The 24,521-nt window shown below is 48.2% G+C and overlaps 1 protein-coding gene and 1 pseudogene across 1 annotated transcript; both read right to left on the reverse strand.

The window, feature by feature from the left end:
- Window positions 1-286: 286 nt before the first annotated feature.
- LOC120838650 lies at window positions 287-1,957 on the reverse strand (annotated as a pseudogene).
- A 14,868-nt stretch (window positions 1,958-16,825) lies between these two features.
- LOC115329440 (kelch-like protein 10) lies at window positions 16,826-24,243 on the reverse strand. The gene is made up of 3 exons (XM_029991039.2): window positions 24,019-24,243; window positions 22,864-23,070; window positions 16,826-17,029 (listed from the first exon to the last, which is right to left on the reverse strand). The coding sequence occupies exons 1-3, from the start codon at window positions 24,241-24,243 to the stop codon at window positions 16,826-16,828; spliced, it is 636 nt and encodes a 211-aa protein (XP_029846899.2).
- Between the last annotated feature and the right edge of the window lie 278 nt (window positions 24,244-24,521).

The following is a 24,521-nucleotide window of genomic DNA, read 5'->3' on the forward strand; positions in this document are numbered from 1 at the left end:
CTCACTTGCTCGTGCGCTCGCGGAAGCGTCGTCGGGGTCGATACACTACACACCTTCTCCCTAAATGTAGTCCTGAAAATACCGGACGACGATGTTCACGTTGCGACGCGCTGACGGGGGCACATTCAGACCTGTGTCTGAAAGCATCGAACGCGGTGTTGATTGTCCATCCTGGTGACCCTGTTCCGCACTCGACATGACGTTTGGCTGGGTTCCATGTTTCATAGCAGGTGTGATACCTTGATCAGTGGCAGGGTGTGCGTTAGGCCCAATGGGCGCGAAGTCTTCAGTGTAGTCCGACATGTCGGTACTTCCCCTCGGAGTAGGGTTTGGTATCTCGCATTTCCTGCTTCGAATGTCGCTGCCAGACACGTCCGTCTTCAAGCGGTACCTGATAGGAGAGAGGTCCCAACTGGCATGAAATCTCCCCTTGAAGCCAGCGGTTTCCGCTTGTGCTGAAGTTCATGGCAAATACGGGATTTTCCTGCATGAAGTGGCGTACGGATTTTCGATCGTCGATCCGAAAAGATGTCTCCCGGCGCTCGGTCATTTTCAATTGTTGATCTGGGTGTAGCTGATCTAAGGCTGACCGAATTAGTCGCTCGAATGTCGTCGGGGGTGTCGTCGGGGGTGTCGTCTGCGGCAGGAAGATTCCCGCACGTCCTCTTTAGCTTGTTCAGCAAAGCGCCCAGTTCAGCTTTGTTTTCCTCGGCGGTGTTCTGTAGCTGCTGCTGAACGGCGGTGCGCCTTTCGCTGCACAGCATTTCCAGCGCTTCTATAGTGTACCAAACCTTGGTGCTCCTGGAAAAACCTGCTGTAATTGACGGAATATTCCTTAATAGCCTGTTCCCTACCAGTGGTTTTGCTGTCTCCCCTGTTATTTTGTTTCGAATTGGCTTCTTTATAAAATTATCACGTATGGGCCGTATTTTGGCTCATTCATTCATCTTAATTGGGTTGAACTTGTTATACCGTCTGGTGGTACAAGTAGAGAGACAAATGTTTATTTCTTTTCTCTTTCGCTCTCACTCAAAAATTGAAACTAATTGACGGGGTCCAGAGCTTTCTCGCTCTCCTGGCCCTGAGCTTCCTTCTCCGCCTTCTCCTTGGCCTCCCTCAGTATCTCCGACAGGCTTGCTTTCACGTCGAACATTGATCGCTTTTTGCAGAAGCCGGGATCGCTCTCGGTCACGATGTCTATCGTCTTTTTGCCGATCATTTCGAGCTTATCGAGAGCGCCGCTCAGCACCTTGGAACCAGTAGCATCGATAGCCTTTGTGAATGCACTGACTCCACTCAAGATGCCGCCAACCCCAAAATTATCTGCCTTGTCATCGGACAGGGCCGGTTTCTTGGGATCTGGTTTGGTGGCAGTACCGTGACTTGCATCTGTAGTGTCGTCTGCATTCAGTTCTTTCTTCTGCTCTTCTGCGTCGTGCTGGGCCAGCTCCTCCGGACTCTGAGCTGCAAGAGTCGACTCAACCGTATCTTGGTGACAGTGCCGAAACCCTGAGAGACTTGGTTTGCGAATGTGCTGACTGACGCAGCCGCGGTGGGTAGGATTGATGTGCCCCACTTGCCAAAGCCCCAGTTGATTAGGCCCTTGTCATCTCTCGAGGCAGCGTGGGCAACCCCCCCTCTCCGGGACCGACAACTCTTTCTCCTTCCCTGCTTTGTCTGCCTTTGACTTTTGGGACTTTTTCCAGGAGTTGTAGTCACTCGTGCTCAACTTCTGAGACCTTCCGGGACTGGTAGTCTCGCCCATATTTTCTCGAGGTTTCGGCACACTTTTGGAAGCGGCGTCGCTGTCGGTTTCAAACTGCGCCAGCTCCGCCGGTTCCGCTTCTTTGATCTTGCCCAGTTTTTCCAAGGTTGTCCGTGATCGCCGCTTGTGCTTGTCTTTCTTGTTCTCCATGTCTTCATCGGCACTCTAAAACGCCTCTTCTGACTGCGACATTGTCCTCTCCTTGGGCAGCAGGGGCAGATGAATCTGGCGAGCCTTTAATAACTTGGGTGTAGCGGCGGCGTAGATATCCACACGAACCGGAAGCCCTTCGCTTTTGTAGAGTCACGGTTGAAAATCTCGGGGAACTCGTCCACCACGTTGTGAACGTAGCTACCTCGGCCTGACGCTACGACTCGTCGACATGAAGGACTCCCTCCAAGGTGATGCCCAAGGACCCGGAATCACCGTGCCCAAGCAGACTTTCGCCGAATTCTTTGACTACTATAAGTTCCAATTTCATGTTTCTGTCCTTGAACGACAAGTCGGCTGAAACCCTCCCGAGAACTTCCAGGGTCTGCTGCGCATAGGACCGTAGACGTAAGGAGCACGGTTTCAGGGTGCTCTTTCTTGTGTATGTTAAGCTGACGTATTACGCGCGATTTGATGATCCTGAAGGCAGATTCGGAGTCCACTTCCAATTGTACGCTGCAGCCGTTGATCGCAACATTACAGAACACAGGCGGCTCGATGCTCTCGATGGATAAAACTTCATAACCTTCTGACAGGGGCTCCAGTCTGTTGCTAGGAACAGTCGACCGTCGGCATTCGGCTCTTTTTGGCGACAAGCCGCGGCGATGTTTTGGTTAATATTGCAGAAGCGGCACACCGCCCCAACAAGGCGGCACGCTCTTGGGTCAAGCGCCCCATTGCAACGCCAGCATGTTCCTTGTGGAGGTGTCATTGAACGATTTTCTTCACTGCTTGTTGAGCCGCCAATTTCGGTAGGCAGGAGGCTTGACGGCTGCGGTTCGGTGGTCCGAAGCGCCGATCTTGACGCGGCGTCAATTCCGACCCGGTGCATTTCAGAATCTGCTGCAGCCGCACGCAGAGGTGCGAATTTCAGTCGCTTGAGACTTGGCCGCTTCGGCCGCTCTGGCCATGTCCAGTGCTTCACTCAGCGTTAGAGTGGTCTCGACGAGCAGACGCCTCTGTAACGCGTCGTACTTGCAGTTCTGTCAAGCGTCGGAGTTCGGCAATGAAGGTCGCCACAGTTTTCCCTGGGCGTAACTAGAATCGCTTGAATATCACAGACTGTTGAGGGACAAAGGGATGTTGAAGCCTGCGTGTCATTTATTTGTATCGCGTTTCAGCTGACGATCTCAGAGAACACAATTGATTATGTTGTGGAGCCGCAGACGCCACACAAGACGGCGCGTTTCTTCTCTGGCGTAGTTCTGTCGCTTGCCATGAAAAATAACTCCAGACGCTATATATAGCGTGATCTGGTGCCCTATGTTGCGCTTTTTGGACTCCAACGGCGACTATAGAGAGAAGGAAGTGACGTCAACAACGCAGCAAACGCAGACTGGATGTTGACAGAAGAAAACGTAGAAAAAGTGAGCTTTGTTTTCTTCTGCGGAAATTCGTCATGAGCGACTCTCACCAATCAACATCCAATCTGCGTTTGCTGCGTTGTTGACGTCACTTCCTTCTCCCTAGTTGCCGTGGGAGTCCAAAAAGCGCAACATAGGGCCCCATGACGCGGGGTCCTCGAGCGTAAAGTCTTCGAACTGCAGTTTTGAAGATATACCTGGAAAGGTTGAGCGCTACCGCTGCCGATGTTGCACGTTTACCGGTTTATCTCGTCGCCAATGCTATGTACCGAGTGAGACGAACACACCGTAGGCTTGAGCGCTGTCGCGCCATAGGCTTTTACTATAAAAGGCAAGCATGAGAAAAGGCCGCTCTGGCTGGAGGTAGCTCGGTGCTCAAATGTGCTTGCTTGGCACGCGGAACCCTGGCCCGGTCTCGTGCCTCAGGTGATCGTACGCTCGCACCAGCGTAGCGTTGGGGTCGATACACTACAACTAAGTTCTTGGCCTCTGAGGTTCAAGTCTGGTACCGAATGTCAATACTTGTGTATGACCGAGCATAATTCGAAAACCCATCGCTCACTTGCCGAGCCAGAAATGCAAACGCATGTCTGACTGCTTTAAACACCATCTTAGAAGAGTGAGCCACCATGGGCAACGAGCGGACATAACTCAAGACTATGATAATAATAATAATAATAATATTTATTTCTCCATCAAGTATAAGCACATGATGGAGGGGGCTGAGGAAAAAAGCTGCTCTTGCGCAGCTTGACGAGCCCTGAGCCCCCTCCCCAATTGGCAACAGCGGCAGGTCACAAAAGAAATGTATCACTTTGTAAACAAGCAAACGAAATACAAAAAAAAAAAAAAAAACGCAGGTCAATAATTTAATGTAGAACATTCCAATGTAGCAGATAAATTAGTTTTGCTAAACAGACGGTTTACTAAAAAAAAAAGAAAAAAAAAAGAAAGTGCACTTTCAAGGGTTTAAGATATTGAAGACATTCGAGGGTTCAAGATATATAAGCACGACTATGTAATACTATACCATTCACTAAATTCATTATCAACGGATATATCTGTAACTTATAAATGAAGGCATTGAGTGGAATATTTACTTAGTCATTCCTATGCAATTCACTCTACAAGAAAAAGTTCTCTGATATATTTTACTGTTGATGTTATAGGATGAATATTATGAGTATTAAGGTAATTAAGTAGGGTCGAAAGCACGCTGGATAGCATTCGCTCACCATAGGTTGTTCTACAACAGCCTCGAGCAGGGCGCCCCTTGCGGCAGACAGATCATTTTCATCGGTAGGTATTTTTTAGCCGCTGCACTCAAATTACGTTCGCTCAAGTTTTGCGCCACGGAAAAAAGCTTGCGCAATTTGCGAGAACCTTTAACCCCGTCGTAATAATGACGGGCACACTAGGCCCCCGCAATTTGTCACAATTGCTTTCCGACGAGTAGGCGGCGAGAACCGCTAGGTGGCAGCGAACAATTAGAGAGGCTGTATTACATAGAATTTCCAAGTGCTCGATCGGGGTCACGTGGTTAATGGGCCTCTTTTGCAATACGAGCTACAGATGACGAACGCGTTGGTCGTGCTCAAGCGTCTCCGCTTTTCCGCCTGATTTCCTCCTAGCCACACGATAGCGCAACACATGCGCATTTGCGACCAATCTCGGATGGACGCGTCCGCCATTAAACTGCAAACGCTCCCCATGGTTTGAGTTGGACTCTCTCTACAATCGAGGCTCGTTACGAATACCAGGCAACATGGGGGGGGGGGGGGGGGGGCACCGCCGGCGTGCTCTTTTCTATATATGGAGCAAAGCGTCTCATGCTGGTAATGTATGGACCTTTTCTTTAACGGCGCCGCCATCTTGAGAATTGCGGCGCCGACGACGCCATCTAGCGGCCTAGAAAAAGAAATACCGGCTAGTTCTGGCAGCACAGCTATCTGGGTAGGCAACGGTGTGGGTATGGGGGGAACTTGGCTATACTCGGCTATGGTGGGCTGCAATAACTTGGTTGGAGCTTGTCCGGTTGAATCCAGCTGGCTACTCCCAGGCCATCACCTTGCCTCCTCGAGAGAACGAGGACGAAGACGGTGGGGTGTTTTGATTGAGTTTCCACAGCGAAGTATACGTCTATGCAGGTAAGCTCTCGACATTTGATAGCTCCATCTTGAGTGGTGGCATGTAAAGTTTTTCATACCTTTCACATACCATGGGGCTTGCAGTGATAACCTTATTGGACCACCTGCACCGGGAATTAAAATCGGTTCTCTTGTCGTAGATGAAGGGTCGTCAGCTTAAACGTGACGTTGATTCTGATACGAATCTCTCGCGATTCAAGCTCGCAATCGATTGACTTCATAAATAAGGATTCTTGGGGAAAATGCGAAGCTCGATAACATTGCAGCCACACTCGCGCTGCAGCTTCTTGTGCTCATGGCACACTTGCTGCTATTGTTCTTATGCTTTTTAAAATTATTTATCCATCGACCACGCAGTGGTAGCCAGACAACCGTAGATTTTCGGAAGTTTCAGCACTGTAAAAAGAAGCACTCGGAACCAACTCATGCACGACGTCCGTTTTTAAGCCTTTTCGCCCATTCCCTTGGCGGTTGCATATCCTGTGTCAGCGGGCAATCCAAAAATGCACCAAGTCGAGGGTACGTCAATTACTGGCTGGTTTGAGGTTATGCGAAAAATGTCTTGAGTGCCAAGCTCTGATTCGAAGGATAGGGGGCAGACGGAAAGGCTCGCTGCCTTTGTCTATAAACTGCGCGAGGAGCGTCGTTTGATCCTCGTGCAGTGCCTCGCGTTTGAACGCCCGCCGCCGGCGTTTGAACGCTTTCGAACGCTGGGTAGAGACGAATGCAGCCATCCGTTGCATCTACCCACTAAGCCCTCCAATCAGAGCGCGCTCTGACGTCCTAGCGTGCTGTAATCTCATCCCTCTGTTTTTCTCCGTATAGGATGTTAGGGGGCAAAAGGCATAATGGCAAAGGGTGCACCAAGACGCGCTCTGGAGGAACGCGAGTCGATCTCGGGGTGCCAGGGCGTTACCGGTGAATCCTCCTGCGGCGTAGATGTAGCCGCCGAGAGTTGAGACGCTGACGTAGCAGCGGGCCAGGTTCATGCAGGAGCGCTCGAGCCACACGTGGCGCTTGAGGTCGTAACACTGCATGGAGCTGAAGCAGGTGTCGCCGTCGAAGCCGCCCACCATGTACAGCAGGTCCCCCAGCACCACTAGGCCATGGTAGGCCCTGTTTCATGGCACACGCATTGGCGAAAGACGGTTAGTGGGCCTGCCACTCAAGACTGTCTGGAAAGCTATGGTGAAGATGACGCAGTACACCCGGCTTTACGTTGTGAACCTCGAGGTTTAGTGAAGCAGCGTTACTGGATACAAAGTTGGCTTCAACAACAAAAGATAAAAACAAGAAAAAAAAAAAAGAACGAGTAAATAAGACTGTTCGTATGAACAAATCAATCAATATATCTACAGAAATGCGCTACGAAAAAGGCCGCGGTGCCCCTGACTGTTATTTTAATAAAACAATTTGCTATTCCCGCTTTCAGTAGTTTCTGCTACTGAACATTTACCAAAAAAAAGTTCCGTTCAAGAATATCCCGCGCATCATCCGCTGGTTGTTGCTGTGGACAAGCAGAAGCGGACACAGAACACTTAATCATCCACTGTGAATTATTTCTCAAGAGAACACAATTACGGATCAGTGGCAATCGAACATTTACGCGCTCTAACTTATTAGGACCCGTGCCCATTTCGGATATCTATCAAAAGGCGTTGTACAGTCGCTGTACGAGACTTTCCTGTGAACACCAAGATAGCACGGCACTATTGATAATGCGTGACTCCCAGGATCTGTTTGACTCGTGTGCCTCTGGACGCGAGTGTACAACTTACGTACCTTTTTTAGATGTATTCATTTAATTTATTTTACCCTCTAAGCGCCCGAAGGCATTACATGAAAGGGGGGGGGGGGGGGAGGGGGGGGGACAGAATAGAAGGAAAGATCGTAGCAAAAACGTCAAAACACTTGGCACAGAAAACAGGATGTGACAAATCGCGCACACTTATGCACAAATATATTAACTTATACATAACAGCTACACACCAAAAGAGCGGATGAAATCAAAATGACTTCAATAATTCAACACATGCACTCCTAAAATCTGTACAGTCCTGTATGCTTACAACATTTGCAGGAAGCTCATTACATTCATGAATGACCAATATTAAGAAAGATTCGGAAAACTATTTCGTGCAACATAAAGGTAGGTTGATTTTGTGCTGGTGGTCGTGCCGTGGAAAAATTCGATGCGGGGGAAGTAAAAGTTCACTTCTAAGGTATGGATTACAATAATACATTCGATGGATAAACGTTAGCTGTTATACTTTGCGCCTATTGCATAAGTGATCGAGGGCTGCTCTGGACTTTATGCCGTCACACTAGACATGAACGAATAATCTCCAATTTGAAGAAACTAATTTTTTTTTGTATTACGTAATGTTGCCAGGAACTCCAGAAATGCTAGCATATTCTGGCTATGAACGAATAAAGGATGTATAAGTTAACAATCCGATATCACTGGTGCCAAAAACAAATTGCTTCTAAAGTACCCTAGAGCGTGATTTGCTTTGCTCACAATATAATCAATATGCATTTTCTAGTGGAGTTTGTCAGTTAGAATTGCTTCGAGATATTTATGATGTGTTACCTTTTAAAGCATTGAACCGTTAACTTTATAGTTAAAAATAGATTTCGACTTTAACGCAGCAAAAATAAGCTTGTTCTTCGAAATGTTGATACTCATTTGCCATTTCTCGCACCATAGTGATAAGGAATCCAGGTCACGCTGAAGGGCCAAGCTATCATCTTTTGTAAGGATGCGCCTATATATTACGCAATCGTCTGCAAAAAGCCGAATTTTTGAACAAATTAAAGTTGGAAGCTCATTTATGTATTATAAAAAAAAGATGAAGAGAGAGGACTGAGCGCTGCGGAATTCCGGATTTTATTGCAATACTGCGGGGGAGTCTTTACAGACTGAGACTAATTGCGTTCTTTCAGAAAGGAATTCTTTGATCCAATCGATAAGAGATTGGTCTGTATTAGGAGATTCAAGTTTGTTTTTATTAATCATTAGTGCGGGACCAGGTCAAAGGCTTTCGAAAAATCGATAAAGACAGCGTCGGTTTGCGTCCGTGAATGAATGTTATCACACATATCAGTAATAAACTCAGATGAGTTTCACATGATTGCTCCTTACAGAAACCATGTAGGTTGGGAAAAAAGAAGTTTATATCCGAAAAAACAACATGGCTGTAGATCACATGTTCTAAAAGTTTTCAGGGTACACTTGTTAATGAAATGGGACGATAATTATTGGCAGGTGCAACGTCACCAGATTTTAGAACGGGAATAACGTTTGCGTGTTTCCAGTCTTTAGGTAGATTTTCTTGGTTCAAACTTTGTTGGAACAACATTTTCAGAAGCGTACTGGAGACCGGCAAAGTGAGCTTTAGTATTTCAAAGATTATTCCATCACTCCTCGTATTAGATGAGTTGGAAAGGCTGAGTATAAGCTGGCTATTCCCGTTGGAGTCAACGATTATCCTATGTTACAACAGGGTGTTTCTTTCTAAGCTTGATATATTTGTGTAAAGAAAGCCGCAAAAGCTGCACTGCACGCTACAGTACACGCTTGTGCACTACACTACAAAGCTACATTACACGCTTGTGGAGATGAGTTATACGGCCAGGGGGACTGTAACAATCAGTCGCTTAAGGAACAAAAATATCTTAAATAACGTTTTAATTATGGATAATAAGCATACGGTTCTAATTAGAAGCTTGCTGAGCGTCATTGAAAACCACTAAATCAGTAAATATTAGAAAGACTCGAAGCACGCAGGAAGCGCGGTGGAGCGCTAAAGTCACCACTCGTGCAGCAGGAGCAAGGCTACCGGTGCGAGTACGGGCCCGTGAGGGTTTTCCGTCTCTCGTCATCCGCGTTTCCTCACTTCAACCTTTTGTGCCTGCCCATATAGCCTTTGCTATACTCACAAAGCCTGGCAGTTCAACGACGGCGCCATAGAGTGCCCGGTCGCAGATTTGGAGCGCGAGGATCTGGTTGCACAGAGCATCAAAGCGCCATTTCTCGGGGAACCTGGATGTCAGCGCACAGCTTGTGCAGCGGCGAGGACCCAAAACACATTTGTTCTCTCGGGAGAAGCGAGTCTTGGCCTCTCGCCACAGCGGGGCGCCAGTCACGTGGCTCTTCTCTCATCCGTTGTCTGCCGCTCCACCTTTTCCGTTTCGGCGGCCGCTTCTCGTGGCGATCTGCCAGGCTTTGGCAGTTTATAGCAGGCTATGCCCTGCCGTACGAGTGGTCACTTCAGCGGACTACCGCACTTCCCACGCCCTCAAAGTTTTTTTTTCCTTTCTAAGAATGACTGATATAATTGTTTTCGATGATGCTGTGCAAGTTTCTAATTGGAGCCATATGTATATTTTCATTGATTAAAAAAAAAAGTTAACGAACAAAGTTTAGTTAACTATATTCTACATATCTTGACGATTAGTTTCCTGTGATTTGTACCCCCGACCGTAATAACTCACCTACAGAAACCGCACTAGTGTAGCTTTCACGGCTTCTTTTAAAGAAATCTGTTATGCTTAAATAGAAACGCCTCCATAATAAATCATCTGCAGTGGAGTAGCCACGGCACTGCACAATCACTCCCGACATATAAGAAAATACTAATTTATTAAAGAAGGAGCAGACACTGTCCGAGGTGTGTTTCTTCCTTATATGACAGTGGTCCTAAAAGAACTGGCTGCAGACATTTTCATACATGTGTATAAAGAAAACGTGCTTCATGCTTGAGACGTACGTGTCCGCAGACATTTCTGTCCTCATGCCTGCAGCAAGCACCGTAGTTTCCTAATGTTGTTTGAGTATTCTGACTGCCGTTGTCACTTTGCAAGACGCCGTGCAACGACACTGGGCAGGAATGTTTCTAACTTTACACGAGCTTGCGGACACTAGAGTGGGACCCATGTATATATACTCGCACGCAACGCCACTGGCCAAGAATATACTTTCAGGGACAAAGGCGGATGTTTTCTTTCAGTCTCTCCTTCGCAAAAGCTTTGAAGACGAAGTTGTGGGGATTGCATCGATAGCGTTGCCAACAATGCGATTCCACGGGATTTTTTTTCATCGAGCTTCGCGCGATCCTCGCCGTGACGATATTTTAAATGTGACTCTTACAGTGGACACGAGCACTGCGTCAGCATATTCGATTTGGGCTCGTGACAATCGATGCCTCGACAACGTGCATTTGAGTTATGCTCCGTGTCACTACTAGTTGCGTGCAGTACAGGCGAAGGCAACGCCAGGCGAGGGCAGAATGGGGAGCTCTAGGAAGGCTGGTGAGGAGGGGAGAAACCTTCTTTCCTTTCTAACGTTCCTAGTGTTCTCTCTTTCTCCCCTCGCCACCCATTGCCCTCCTCTTCCGCCCCGCGTTCCTAGTGCTCGCATTTTCTTCGCTTGTCGTTGCCTTCGCCTTTACTGCACACAACTAGTGGCACGGAGTGTACCAATCGCTGCGATGACGGGAATAACCGAACCTTAACAAGACATATGGGACCCAACGCTTGCCTTGTGCTGTAGGAACCGCAGCGCGTGGCTATGATAAACATTGACGTCATAGAATTGACTACAGATAACATGGCCGCTTGTTCTGGCTGAAAGTTGAGGGAGCTCGTTTCTCTCGAATGTTTTCAGCGACTGCCATTGCTTGCAGAAAAAAAAAAAAAAAGACGAACGCGTATCCCGATAGCTCATAAATGTTAATAAATAATTCTAAGCGGTTGAAAGTGCGGAAGTTGTTGCATCGCTCCTTTAAGGCAGCCAGTGACGTCTCTTCGGGGACTAATGCAGCCCGTTTTCCACGCACCTGGGCATGATGTCTTCGTCGAGGCATATGAGCCACTTGTTGGCGCGCACGTCATACGCTTCCATGACGCTCGTGGCGCGCGTCTCGGCCCATCCTCCCACGACGAGCATGAGCTCGCTGGGCATCCGGGGCCGCCAGGTGCCGCAGTGGCCGCACGCCGAGCTCGCCGGCAGCATGGCTCCCTCGGGACCCCCGCCCCTGCCCCAGGAGCAGCAGCCTCCCTGGGACAGCGAGTAGAGGGCCTGCCTGCAGCTTGACTGCTGGGCCATGAACGGGTAGCTGTACACAAAGGACCGGAGGTTCCTGCGCACGAAGCCCCGCGGGCAATATGAGCTGAAACAGTCTGCGGTTTCCGCAAGCTCCATCATCTCTCGGGGGGATCCATGGACGAGGGGGCTAGCGTACACCAGCTCGAAGCACGTGGAGCGAAAGCTCGCGCTGCAGAGCCCAGAGATCCCACCGCTTCCCGTTTCGACCTGGAAGAGCATCGTGCCGGCGTGCGGTCGGGTATCACTAGTGCGTGGTGCACGTTAAAGACCCAGAGCTAGCTGCTTTACTGTATTGACTAAGTTGCTAATTTACAGCTGTGAGACAAGTCACCCGTTGAGGCAGACTAAGTTTAGGCTGTATAAACATACTTACAACACAATTGTTATCATCTTATAGTCCGAAGAATATGACCTCAACTTCGGATTCCGTTCGATGTTCAGACCACAGCTGTCTCAAAAACTGGCGGCTAAATCAAATTAAAAAAAAAAAAAAAAACTCATGAAGGACTGCCTCAGCTCATATGGTCTGTCACCTGTGATGTGCATGCTAGTGTCAACGGAGGAATCGGGGAAACTATTGCGGGGAGGCAGTAAACAGGAGGGCACTGAAAACGGCTAAACTATTAGCAGTTGTACTCCGATTCATCGATGAAATTGTCCTATGCAGAATCGCGTTTTATGAGAAAGGCAGCAGAGGCGAACTCATCTCAGCCATAGAGTTATTATAATGTACGCTAGAGGTTCAAGTGGCGCTATACTTCGTTTCAGCTTAGTTATGAGCCGAAGGGCTCATAACTAAGCTGAAACGTTATGAGCTGTTATGAGCCGAAGGGCCAATCAAACAGCGTCAAAAAGCGCAACGTCATGGCGTGCTCACTGCGCTTGACTAGCCGGCGGAGGAGCACGCACAGAGAGACGGCGAATACCGGCTGGTCCTATCTACTACAGAGAGCACGCCATGACGTTGTGCCTCTTTCGCTGTTTGATTGGCCCTTCGGCTCATAACATCGACCGCTCTCGGACCTAAGCTGAAACGAAGTATAGTGTGCTGACGCAATTTAAAGCAGACAGCAACCAGTCGAAAATTGACTTCCAGTAATGCATTTCTATCGGAAAAAGTGAGTGCATTTTCTCCCTGCGCTCGATTATAGGAGCAAATATCCCGAATAATTTGTACGTACTAAGTAGCTTGGAACATTTCTCAGTGAGGCCGACGAAATAATTGGTCGGTTACGTCGTTTCTCTTTCAAATTCGTCGCATTAAAAACGGTGCTAAAACGGCTTCGTACATGTATTTATGTGCACTGTCGGACATTGCGCTTTTCAGAATGAGGGATATACGTGCCAAACGAACGAAGGACATCTGGAAAGCCAAGAGAGACTGCAAGAACTACGCAGTAACACTGGATCAGTAACTACCCGTGCATGCACGATCAAAATAAGTTGAAGGTCACGTTATATATTCTCATTTTAAATAAGTAAGTACTGCTTTATTCTTTCTGCTCGGTGCGAAGATGTTTGTTCGTCCATTCAAGATATCACCCGCACGCTCGAAATCTTTGAGAAGAACTGCCCGATAAAAGCTGCACGGCAGAGAAAACAATACCAAGAGACACCTTTCGTAGCCCCTCGTACTTTATTCTCTACGTTTTGAATGTTTTTATCCGCTTATGCTCGATGGGGTCATTTTCATGTAGTGACAGGACTGGCATATTATCAATATATAAGCGTCATCGCAATGCTGGCGAGCCTTGAACACACTATATATATTCCTTTCGATTGTGATTTTGCTTTGAATCGTAGCTTGTTTTTACACACCTGCTGCGGAACACACGCTTGGGGCTGAAATGTAGCGAAGTTAAACATGACTCACTGGTGAAGAAAAATGCGCTAACTAAAGCAATTACACTTTTACTATGTTAATTAAGGCACATACTATTCGGGACAACCGAAATAACCAAAGTGTTCCGTGTTATTTTCCGGCGAAGAGACAAAATGCACGCGCGTTTTCCCATAGGAATGCACAGGAGCACCGCAAAAGTAGACTGGTTGCTGTCTGCTTCAATTTGCGTCACGGAAATCGGATAGACACTGGCGCCAGTTGAACCTCTAGCGTACGTTATAATAACTCTATGGTCTCAGCCTTTCAGGCACGCGACGCCGTTTCTAGCGTAGCCACTTCCTTATTTTGTACCGTCTATTTTTTTCTTGTTCTTGTTTTCGAAGCTTTCGCAGCTGGCGAAGCTTTCGCGACTGTTCCGGTGCCTTTTACCTTATGACGCTAAGGTGTGCGAATAGACCTATGTCACCGAGCATTCTACGCATGCGTGACGCCGCCATAACTTTAGCTCACAGGAGGCCATCGGCAGTGTACGAGACGGTTCGTGCTGTCTCGTGCTCTGCACGCGCAGACGTCCAGAGAGGTTGTTGCACGTGCAGAAAGACCAAAAGTTCCCTCGATGCACTGCGCCAGCGGTGGAGTAGCCAAACTGGCTGGTGACATCGGTCTATACAGCTTCAAATAGAACGGCGCTGCGTCGTCGCTAGCATCAACACCGGAAGGAAAGCCAGTACGTCGTGGGTTTACGCACTGTGACGGCTATAAACAAGGCAGCGTTATTCAATTGGAGCCACTATTCGCACACCCAGACATGACACCAGTGATCCCCTGATTATACATGACTTGCATTCAGTTCACATCTGCTGTCTTTGTGACGACGTCATTGCATACCTTCTGCAGTATACACACCGCACCACCGAACTTCTTTTCGCGAAAAGAAGAAACTCCAGGATGTGTTGCAAGGACGCAACGCGCCAGCGATGTATACGTAATCTAATTTGCGCTGACAATCCCCATGCAAGAAACTCTAGGGGTTTAGACTTACCCCATTCTTTAAGTGGCGCAAGAATTTCCACAACTAAAAAGAAACACTGTCTGCTTTTTCAATCGCCTAGCCCCTGGCAGAGCTATAGCTCACTATCGTTCGTCCACATCATTACCCACAAAAACCTATTAGGACCACGGGATACTTTTTTTTTTTTCTGGAGCCGAGGCTGTATTGACTTACCGTAGGCATTGAGCGGACACAGAAAGAACTAAGTTGGCTCGCGTAAATAGGCGCCTCTGCTCGAGTTGATTGAGTTTACCATGGGCCACGAGAGGCACTGGCGTGTCTAGCTTTTAGTCTGTTGCTACACACACTCTTAACAATTACCGTTCGTCTACCTTGCCGCAAAGAACTTGGGAAAGCCGAGCGATACAAATCCGCGGAGGAAGGCTCTGCAGAAGGCGGGGATGAAAATATGTTTCCTCCTAAAAAAAAAAAAAAAATAGATTGTGACACACGAGCGTGACGCAAGGAAGTGAAACGCCGCGCTCAGATTCACAGCCCGGACGGCTTTCTCGTGGTCTATATACGTATCTTCAACTTCGCCATTCCCTGAGCTATATACGGCGCCTGGAACGCGTCTCCAACTGGTCTGTTTAGCGTCTTATCCCCCCCCCCCCCCCCCCCCCCTTCCATCTATACATCAAAAGTGGTCCCGAAGCGACGACAAATGGCGTCACAAGAGAGCAGTAGTTTCACGCTGTCGGATTTCGCGATCCTGGCAGTTAATCGTTAAACTACAGGCAAAAAAAAAAAAAAAAAAAAAAGAGGCACGAGCGAACACTTGAGTGTTGCTGTCGCCGCGGCGTTCCAACTTCTGTGGACGGACTGTCAAGCTGGCGAGCGAACCTGCGGCGGAGCAGGCTTCTGTCACGTCCACCACCGCGCTGGGACACCGCTAGGATCGCGGCAGGTGACAGCGGGCCACTTCTACGTCGTCGTCAGGTGGAAATGGAGGGACCACTTTTTTGGACGCAGTAAACACACCAGTCAAAAACAACTGTAAAATGCTCCGCCCGCCCCTCTGAAAAAAAAAAAAAAAGAAAGAAAGAAAGAAAGAAAGGGGCATATTTAAACACGTGGTTGTGTACACCCGCTGACAATTTAAGAAACGCAGGCCATGACTTGTTCCATGTTCACATTTGTTCTTTCGTCATCCCTTCTTCGGCTCTCTTATCTTATTTTTTATTTCACTCTTCGGGATTCTCATCTTATTGTTTCGTAGTGGTCAGACAATACAATGTTGCTTGCGCGGAAGACCCAAACAATCTTCGATCAGCGATCACAGAACCATTAGTTAACCGCTTGCTCTTTCTATAGGGGGTGTAGATTAATTGCGAGCTTTCGTCGCTCACTCACCCTGTTGACGTTACCCTGCTCGTCGATCGATTAATGGGAAATTAATGGCCCTTAGATCGAGGTTCCCCCGACTACGACAAAACAGAGACTACTGCGAACACATGCGGTGGCAGTATAGAACATCGAGACACATGTACAGTAATGCCCTGCGGTTTAAACCAATTCGAATTAGAAAAAAAAAAAAAAAAAAAAAAAACGAAAGTGCGTAGAACTAAAAAAAAGAAGAAAAGTAAAGCTAGTTTTTTTTTTAGCTGTCTTTAAAAATGTATTTTGCTTGATCCAGGGGTGTTAGAACAGAAAGGAGAAAAGGCGCAAAGCCCAGCAGAAGGAATGTATTTTCTTTTTTTTTTTTTTTATTAAACCATGCGGGAGAGAGGGTAGGAAATCCCCCATGTCCCGAACACTTCCGACGCCCCTGGCGATAGCGGTTGGGATTCTCTTCACCTTTTCGGGCGCCACCCAAAGGGATAAAATTACGCACGAATTAAGGTTTTCCTGTACAATTTAATGGGAAAGCGCTTCCCCCCTCCCAAATTTAGCAGGGACATTGAATCGGCGTTTCACGCACCAATTGACCAATTTTAAATTTCCCGTTCAGTCGACGCAACGAGCCGCGACGGACGGGCACGAAGGATTTCAGTTAGGTGGCCATATACTTCGTTTCACATAAAGTCCCATCGCAGCCAACGCGACGATCCAATGAAGCTAATCAAGCGGCGCCCAACAAAAGTGCATCGTCACTCCGCTCATTGTCTTTCTACACTTACACTCTCAGAAAGAACAAAAGGGTGTAGTTTTACACCCCCCTAGCTGTCCCACATAATACACCCCAAAACTTAAGTTCGACGTACAGGTGCACTGACTTCGAACTGGCGGCCCCAACGTTTACGAAGAGTTTGATAACGGTGCGAAATAACTTCTGAAACAACTGAAGTATACGCGTAAAAGGATTATAAGGTAGAGAGAATGCGACGATCGGTTGCTTACTCGGGGGAACAGAGTCCCACTCTGACGCCCTGAAACAGGCTCGAGAGGAAGGACGAGCGCACGGTGGGGTTGTAGTCGACCCAGCGACGCAACACGTCCAGCAGGTAATTTTCGTTGCGTACGTTCAGTTCGTCCATGGAGAGGAGGCTGCGGAGGTACTCGTAGGGCGTGTGGATGAACTCTTCGCTTTGGCGAGTGATCTGAGAAAAGAGAAGAACGAACAAAACTTTTACAATTCAACGCATGTTGTGGGCACAGCGCTTATACGTCCGCCATGTTTTTTTGACGTTTTTAGGTTTTTAGTTTGCATACTCCGTTTCCCACAAAGTCCGACCGCGGGCGTTGCTTCGATGTTCTGGAGCCAATCGAGCAGTCTTTCGTCTTTCCGCGTTCGCTGTAACCGACTAAAACATTCGTGCGTAGAAGAAAGCGCAGGATCATGGCGCATTCACTGCGCAAGGACAACGAACGCCGTGACGATACACTTTTGTCGATGCTTGATTGACTCCATCGGGCCGTAGCCCCATGGAATCGATGGAAAACGTTGCCTGGACATTGCCCACCAAATTGGGAACTTGGGAGCTTAGTATTTGTCAAGTTAAAAAATGAAATACTTTTGAAATCTCTGCAATGCGAAACGAACGCAGCTGTTGAGGAGGAGAAGGGGAGAATACGAAGGGGAGGGTATACCCCTCCTCCTCCTCCATACCCTCCTCTCCTCCTCTGCTTCTCCCCTCCTCCATCCTGTCTCCCTCCAAATCAGTTTGCCCGCTAAATTTAGCGGGGAAAATGACGTCCCATGACTTGGTGTCAAGTCACCTATGAACAAATTTAGCTTCTCTGCTAGATTTAACGGGAAAATCGACGTCACGTGACCTCAAGACGAGATCATTTCCCCGCTATTTGTCCGCTAAATCTAGCGGAGAAACTGAATTTCTTCGCTAAATTTAGCGGAGAATTGAATTGGTTTTGAGTTCGCGTGACGTCAATTTTCCCGATAAATTTAGCACGGTTACGCCGACGCCGACGGCGACGCCGACGCCGACAACCACGGAAACGGGCGCCTAACCGCGCATTCACACTGGAAGCGGATCCATGTTTGCAAAGCGGTTGCGAACGCGGATTCGCTTCCAGTGTGAATGAGCGGTAAGAGCTGCGCCCTAAAACAATTTCCCAAAGCCGAAATTGAAGTTCCTCCGCGATCCGCGCAAGCGCAGTGACGTCAAAGCTTGAGCCGTCCTGTAGCTCTAGTTTCCTTCACGTATCCGAACCGTCCCGACCCGAAGTGTCGTATTAGCCCGCGTCCCGCAATCACGCTCTTCTCCGTGCCTGCCGCCTATCGCTGTGAGCAGACGACGCTTCACTTTCGAGTTTCGTTTTTTTAGGGCCCTCTCAACGATTTCAAATCTTTGAAACGGTGTGGGGTCGAAGAGAACGCGCAGTGAACTTTTCTGAGCGACGTGAGGAGGCACGTCTCGGCGGTTCTGCGTGGAAGGCTGCCCCGGCGGAGTCACAACCGAAACTACGGTACACAGGCACAAAGTCCACTTGTTTTGACCGTTTGACGATTTTCTTCTCGAAGTCTGAAAGGTCCTTGGGCACCTAAAAAAGAGAACTTCGTCCGATTCGCCGATCATTCTCACTGCTACATGTGCCGAGCGCCGCCAGCGCCGCAAAGTTTCCCGAAGGAAGATAAAAAGCCAGGAGGCGGTATATCACTCCGGACTCCAATTTTCGGTGCTTCAAAAAGAAGGGCCGTAGTGTGTTCGCAATTGCGTTAAAAAACACGCTCCACGAATGCCGTTGCTAAAATATTATAGAAATGTCGCTTACAAAGCTCCTAAATTTAATAATTTTTGCCGTCACAAATAAAAAGAAGCGAGCAGGTGAGAACAAAAAGCGAAGGGCAACACAAATAAAAAAGCGCGAGCGCGCGTAAAAATTTTTTTTCTTCGCGTGTTGGTATTTTTTTTTTTTATTTCTATGATTACAATTTGCATCGTTTTAGACAACAACAAAAAAATACGACCTTTGGGGGTGTCAGTGCCCCTTTAATCTAAAACGGAGCATAAAAACTAGAAAAGGTCCAGAGTCCACTTATTTTTGCAGGACACAAAACGTGCCAATCACGGCAAACAATAAAACATTCCCAGCGAATGACGAAGCTTGGGATACGAACCTGCGCAGGGAAAACAAGCAAGTGAAACACTCTAAAAAAAGCCAGTGAGTCTGCTTTCTCCCACAACACTTGGAGAGCCAATCACCTGAACTTACGGAGGCAGCTCAGCGAACGACGATGCTGAAACATATGTTTAGACCAAAAACGCAGTCTGAGTTGTGACAAAGGAGCTGTGCAACGATATTCAATTGGAATGACTTTCACTATACACGAGCTTACTGGCACTAGTGGGACTCAAGGATACTCGCACGCAACGCCACTGGCCAAGAAACTCCTTTGTTGCGGTGAAATTTCAAGGACAAAAGCAATTATTTTCGTTCAATCTCTCCTTTGCAAAATTTGATGACGTAACGTGGGGATCGCAGGACACCCAAGTGACGATATTTGAATGCGGTTCATAGATTGGACCCGAGCCCTGCGTGGGCACTCGGTTTGGGCTCGTGATAATTACTAGCTCGAGAAGCATTCGGGTAGTCGCCCGCGTCCAATCGCTGCAACGACGACAATAGCCGAGCCATAACAATGTCTGGAACTCAGCGCGTGTCCTGTGCTTTGCCAACCCCAGCGCGTGGCTATGATCAACATTGGCGGCATATAATCGGTTCCAGATCGCGCGGCCGCTTGTTCTGGCTGCGAGTTGAGGGGGTGAACGCTGCTCGTTTTTCTTTAATTTTTTTCTGGGACTTCTATTGCGTGAAGTGAAAAACGAATCCGTGTTTTATAGGTCATTAACGTCAGGGATCTGTTCTAAGCGGTATTTGCGCAAAGTAAAAAAACTTGTTGCATCGCCCCTTTAAGCAATACAAGCGTGCCGTTTTGCATTACTTAATGTCACAACTCAGACTGTCTTTTTTGGTCTAAACATATGTTTCGGCATCGTCATTCGCTGAACTGCCTCCGTAAGTTGCGCTGATTGGCTCTCCGAGTGTTGTGGGTGAATGTAGACGCACAGACTTTTTTTAGAGTGCGTGTTATTCCCGGCCGGGGTAAAACCTCACGTGTTGAGATATACAGCGGCGCCGGCCTCAATCTGCTCCGTGAAGCGAGCGTGCTCCGGCCGGGCTTCCCCAGAGAAAGAGCGCAAAAGAGAGCGCCAAGAAAGCTGAGAGAGAGAGAAAAAAGCAGACTCTTTTTGCTGCCACGTGTTGAGGTAGGTCCATGTAGTTCCGAGTGTTTCGTTCTCTCTTCCGCGAACTGGTACCACAGCTCTCTGCGCTGCCCGGTTTCAACTGCTATGCTTTCAGTACGCTCTGCCTACTGCGTCTCGCACTTGAACAGGCTCTGGGCAACTCGTATTTACGCTGCAACCGCAGTACATGGCAACCACAGGCCCACGGAGCGCTCACGCGCTTACCTTCGCGCCGTCCACCCTCCACATGTGTACACAGTGTCTCCACACTGACATATCATATTCTGTGTTGTTACTGCCTTTGCCACGCTAGTACGGCAAAGAGGCGCCTTTTTTAAGTGTTAGGACACGAATTAATAAACCTAAAAAAATGAACAATCGCTCTCTATAAGCCGCAGTGTAACATTTGGAGCACAGTCACCTCTATGTGTGCGCCGCCTGTTCGCCGAGACGACTGCGCCAAGCCGTGTTTTCACGAGACGACTGCACCAAGCTGTGTTTTCAAACCGCCGCCGAGCATAGAAATTATCAGCAATATGAATGACACGTAAACGTAAAATGCATTAAGTTATTTCCTTAAAAAGAACGTTGGCGTCTTCTTGCTCAGTTCGCTAAAACTGGTGCTCGTTACGCTCAAGATAATGACATTACATTTCCAAGTAGTTCGACTCGTGGGCACCAAGTTATACGCCGACAAACTGAGGGAGAGGAGGAGACTAGAGCGCGCGGAGGCGCCAGAACACCGTGTTCTGATTCAAATGATTAGTGGGTTAACCTAAAGCTAGCTGTTTTTGTCTCCGCTGCGCTTGTCGAACGCGTTAAGGTCCGTTCACACTCTTGCAACCGAGTACGACCGAGAGGGACCAGACCGGTTTCTAAGCCTCTTGCGATCTCTTAGGACCAGCTCCGCTGCACCACATCCGGTCCTAAGAAGTCGCACGAGGCTTAAAAACCGGTCTGGTTTGTCTCGGTCGTACTCGGTTGCAAGACTGTGAACGGACCTTTAGAACGCGGAACGCCGGCGTCTGGCTTTCGCATTCGAATGTGTACGACCAGTGTAGTGGCATAGCCTCGTATATACTGACAAAGCCTGACAGATCGCCACGAGAAGCGGCCGCCGAAATGGAAAAGGTGGAGCGGCAGACAACGGATGAGAGGAGAGCCACGTGACTGGCGCCCCGCTGCGGCGAGACGCCGAAACACACTTCTCCCGAGTGAACCAGCGTGCTTCGGGTCCTTGCCGCTGCAAAAGCTGTACGCTGACGTCCAGGTTCCCCGAGAAATGGCTCTTTGGTGCTCTCTGCTACCAGATCCTCGCGCTCCAAATCTGCGACCGGGCACTCTATGGCTCCGTCGTCGAACTGCCAGGCTTTGTGAGTATAGAGAAGGCTATGGTAGTGGAGACAAAGGCAGCTTTTCTTTCCACTGCACTCGTCAAACGCTTTATAACACGGAACACCTGCGTCCGGCGTTGGGCTCTCGCATTTGAACGCGTTAGACGGGTGTAGTGGGGACAGAAGACAGCTAGCTTTAGGTCTACCCACTAATCAATCGAATCAGAACTCGGCGTTCGGACGTCCCCGCGCGTTTTCGTTTCCTCATTTCCCTTCGTTTCTCGGCTCCAGCAGTTGTGCATGGGCGCAGATATAAATGAGCCTGACTTTTTGTTTCCATCTATTACGTTCGCTTTGCTTCGTCGCTGTGAATGCGCGAGAGGATTTTACCTTTTGGATACAGCAATGTTCCTATCCCTAATGCTGGCTTTGTGTGATTTCGTAAATGCAGATTTCAGTGGCTGGGCCTCTCGGTGAGGCAAAAGAAGGGGAGTAATGGTGGCTGAAATTTGACGCGCGGGAAAGGGTGCATACGATGCCTGCGTTTGCACTTTCTAGAATTGCCGGTCGCCTGTGACCGAACTAATTTCTCTCTCGTCTTATTTTTATTCCCAGTTTGTTTCTTCTCATCTTGCCCTCTGCCAGGTTTGTGCTTCTCTGAAAATGTTTCCCTGCCCCCCCCCCCCCCCCAACTTTTTTTTTTTTAGAATGACAATTTTTTTTTTAGAATAGCATCGGAATTTTTTAATTTTCAACTAAAAGAGAAGGTTCATTTTTTTTAGTTGCAACTCTCTTCTTCAACATAGTCCGCATAAAACGTTAAAAGATAACTCGTTCGAACTTGCAAAAAAAAAAAAAAAAAAACAAACTTGAGTCTTGCTTTCTTGAACAAATAGTAAGACGAATGCAGAACCAACGTGAACAATTCCTCCTAGCTTGATCTGTCGCTTCAAGACCAGCTAAGAACAGCATATTTTGGCAGCGTTACATCGTGAAGAATATCTCAAACTTTTGCCACGAGTGATTGCGGGTGAATTTGAGTGGTGCTGATTGTTGGGTGAGTTGGTTCGAAATTTTAGAACACATGGTAATACTCGAAGACAAAGACAGAAGGAGGAGCACATGGCGCAGAGTGGTGTCCAGTTCTCTTCCTTTTGTCCTCATCCTCCAGGGCTACCATGTATTCTAAGAATCTTAACGGCCTGTGACTTCTGCCTCTCTTTGCTCTTACTAGAGAAAGCGGCTGTAAGGCTTAATTAGCTTCTTTTTTAATTCTGTACTCGTTTTTTTTAGATCGACCGTGCTTTTAAAGTATCGGTTTTTGAAAATTTCACGGAAGAGTAGGAAAGCGTTATACCTGAAACACCAAGACGCGCGGGGTTGTGCGCTCACCTCGGAGAAGTGTTCGCAGACGTACTGGATCACTTTCTCCCTGAACTGGGGGCAGTAGTAGTGGTCGGCCACCCGATACATGCCCATGCTGTTCCCGATGCTCAGCTCCCTCCGCAGGTGGGAGCAGCACAGCTGCACGAGGTCCTCCACCAGGAACATGTCGGCCACTTCAAGCAGCTGTTCCACGTTGGCGTTGGTCACGTGGATCTGTACACGTGGTCCAGTCAGCAACGAGATGAAAAAACGCCTTTCTTGTGCCGTTTGAACGCTGCTTATGCGTTGAGCCGCCGTCGCACTGCTCATACATTATGCAAAAGACACGGCGGTTGCTGCAGACATGAAAAAATTATCTGCGCACGTTTGCTTCACAGATTTGTATGTCGCGAACATGTCTGCAGTTAGGTCTTGTACTCAATGTGACACGACCGTCGTACAAGAGAAAACACGCCTCAGAAAGTGTCTGGTGACTGTCTGTTATATAAATTATATTCGAGCAGTGTGACCACGGGTTGACGGCACCAGCAGCAGCGGCGAGTTAAGGCGACTGAGAGTGTGGTACAGTTGGGGATGGCTGGAGACGAGGCATTCGCGAGCAGTTCCTCATACATCGATGTTTTAGCTCCAGATTTCCCTACCTGTCACGTGATTAACTTATTCGCAACATCGCAAGTAGTAACTCCGTGTGGTGGAGGCTGCTTGTCCAGGTTGTTTCCACACAGCTCAGTGATGCAAAAATATGATTTCCAAAGAGAGGAGGATTACGCGTGCGCAGCAATATTCGGCCAAAATTCGGCACTCAAGGACGCCCGTAGCTGAATTTAACTTTTTGTATCCTTTTATTCCGTTCACTTGACTTCATCACCGCTTCACTTCATCGCAGCTTCACTTCCTAACCTTCTATACACCGTGGTGTCTTTGTTCTAGGAAATTAGTGACGTCCATTCTGACGACTGCCTCGCAGCTTTACATGTTTCCAGCATTTCTCAGCAAGACAAAAAGAGTGTCGAGTCATTGAACTGTGAACTCACGCGCGACGCCTGAGGTTCTGCAGAGGGAGAATTACGGCGCGTGCTCAAAATGCGTTTCGCTACCCAGCAGACGAAGATGGCAGCGCGCTGTTGACAATATCACAGTTCACAACATTTCGGTCGTCACCTGCTTAGTGTAGCAGAAGCAGATGAGCTGTTCCAACATGGCGGCGCTTACTCCGCGAAGCATCACGTCCCAAGGCGGCTCCTTGACCATGGGGTTGGTGTACAGCACCGTGAAGAAGGGACTGAGGGAGCACAGCATGACGCGGTGAACCCAGAAGACGCCGCCGTCGAGCGTCCTCAAGACGCCATCGCAGAGGCCACCCCTACGAGTTGCCGTTGCGAACATGGTACGTTATGCAAGCTTCGAGGCCTTTGTGTTACACTCGAGAGCTACACGCAAACCTCCTCTTTGATCCCTTCCCCCCCTTTTTTTCCCTTTTCCCCTAGTAAACTATACTATAGACCGTCATAGTTAGTTAAGTTAGACATAAATGAAACCTGAGTTAATTTTACGGAGGGAAAGAATGACATGTAACGAGGCCATAGTTTCGCATCATCTCTAACACATCTGAAACTTGTTATCGAGAACATTATGGTGTACAAGTTCGTTTGCCCTTTGCACAC

The sequence above is a fragment of the Ixodes scapularis genome, unplaced genomic scaffold (genome assembly GCF_016920785.2).
Source record: "Ixodes scapularis isolate PalLabHiFi unplaced genomic scaffold, ASM1692078v2 PGA_scaffold5__190_contigs__length_132052651, whole genome shotgun sequence".
Taxonomy (NCBI): domain Eukaryota; kingdom Metazoa; phylum Arthropoda; class Arachnida; order Ixodida; family Ixodidae; genus Ixodes; species Ixodes scapularis.

Bases quoted from the DNA above. Each gene is read 5' to 3' on its own strand.
- LOC115329440 (XM_029991039.2), bottom strand. From the start codon at position 24,243: ATGTTCGCAACGGCAACTCGTAGGGGTGGCCTCTGCGATGGCGTCTTG. The intron at 23,071-24,018 runs GTGACGACCGAA...CCACGTGTACAG, and splicing joins GCTTCTGCTACACTAAGCAG to ATCCACGTGACCAACGCCAA. The intron at 17,030-22,863 runs GTGAGCGCACAA...CTCTTTTCTCAG, and splicing joins TCTGCGAACACTTCTCCGAG to ATCACTCGCCAAAGCGAAGA.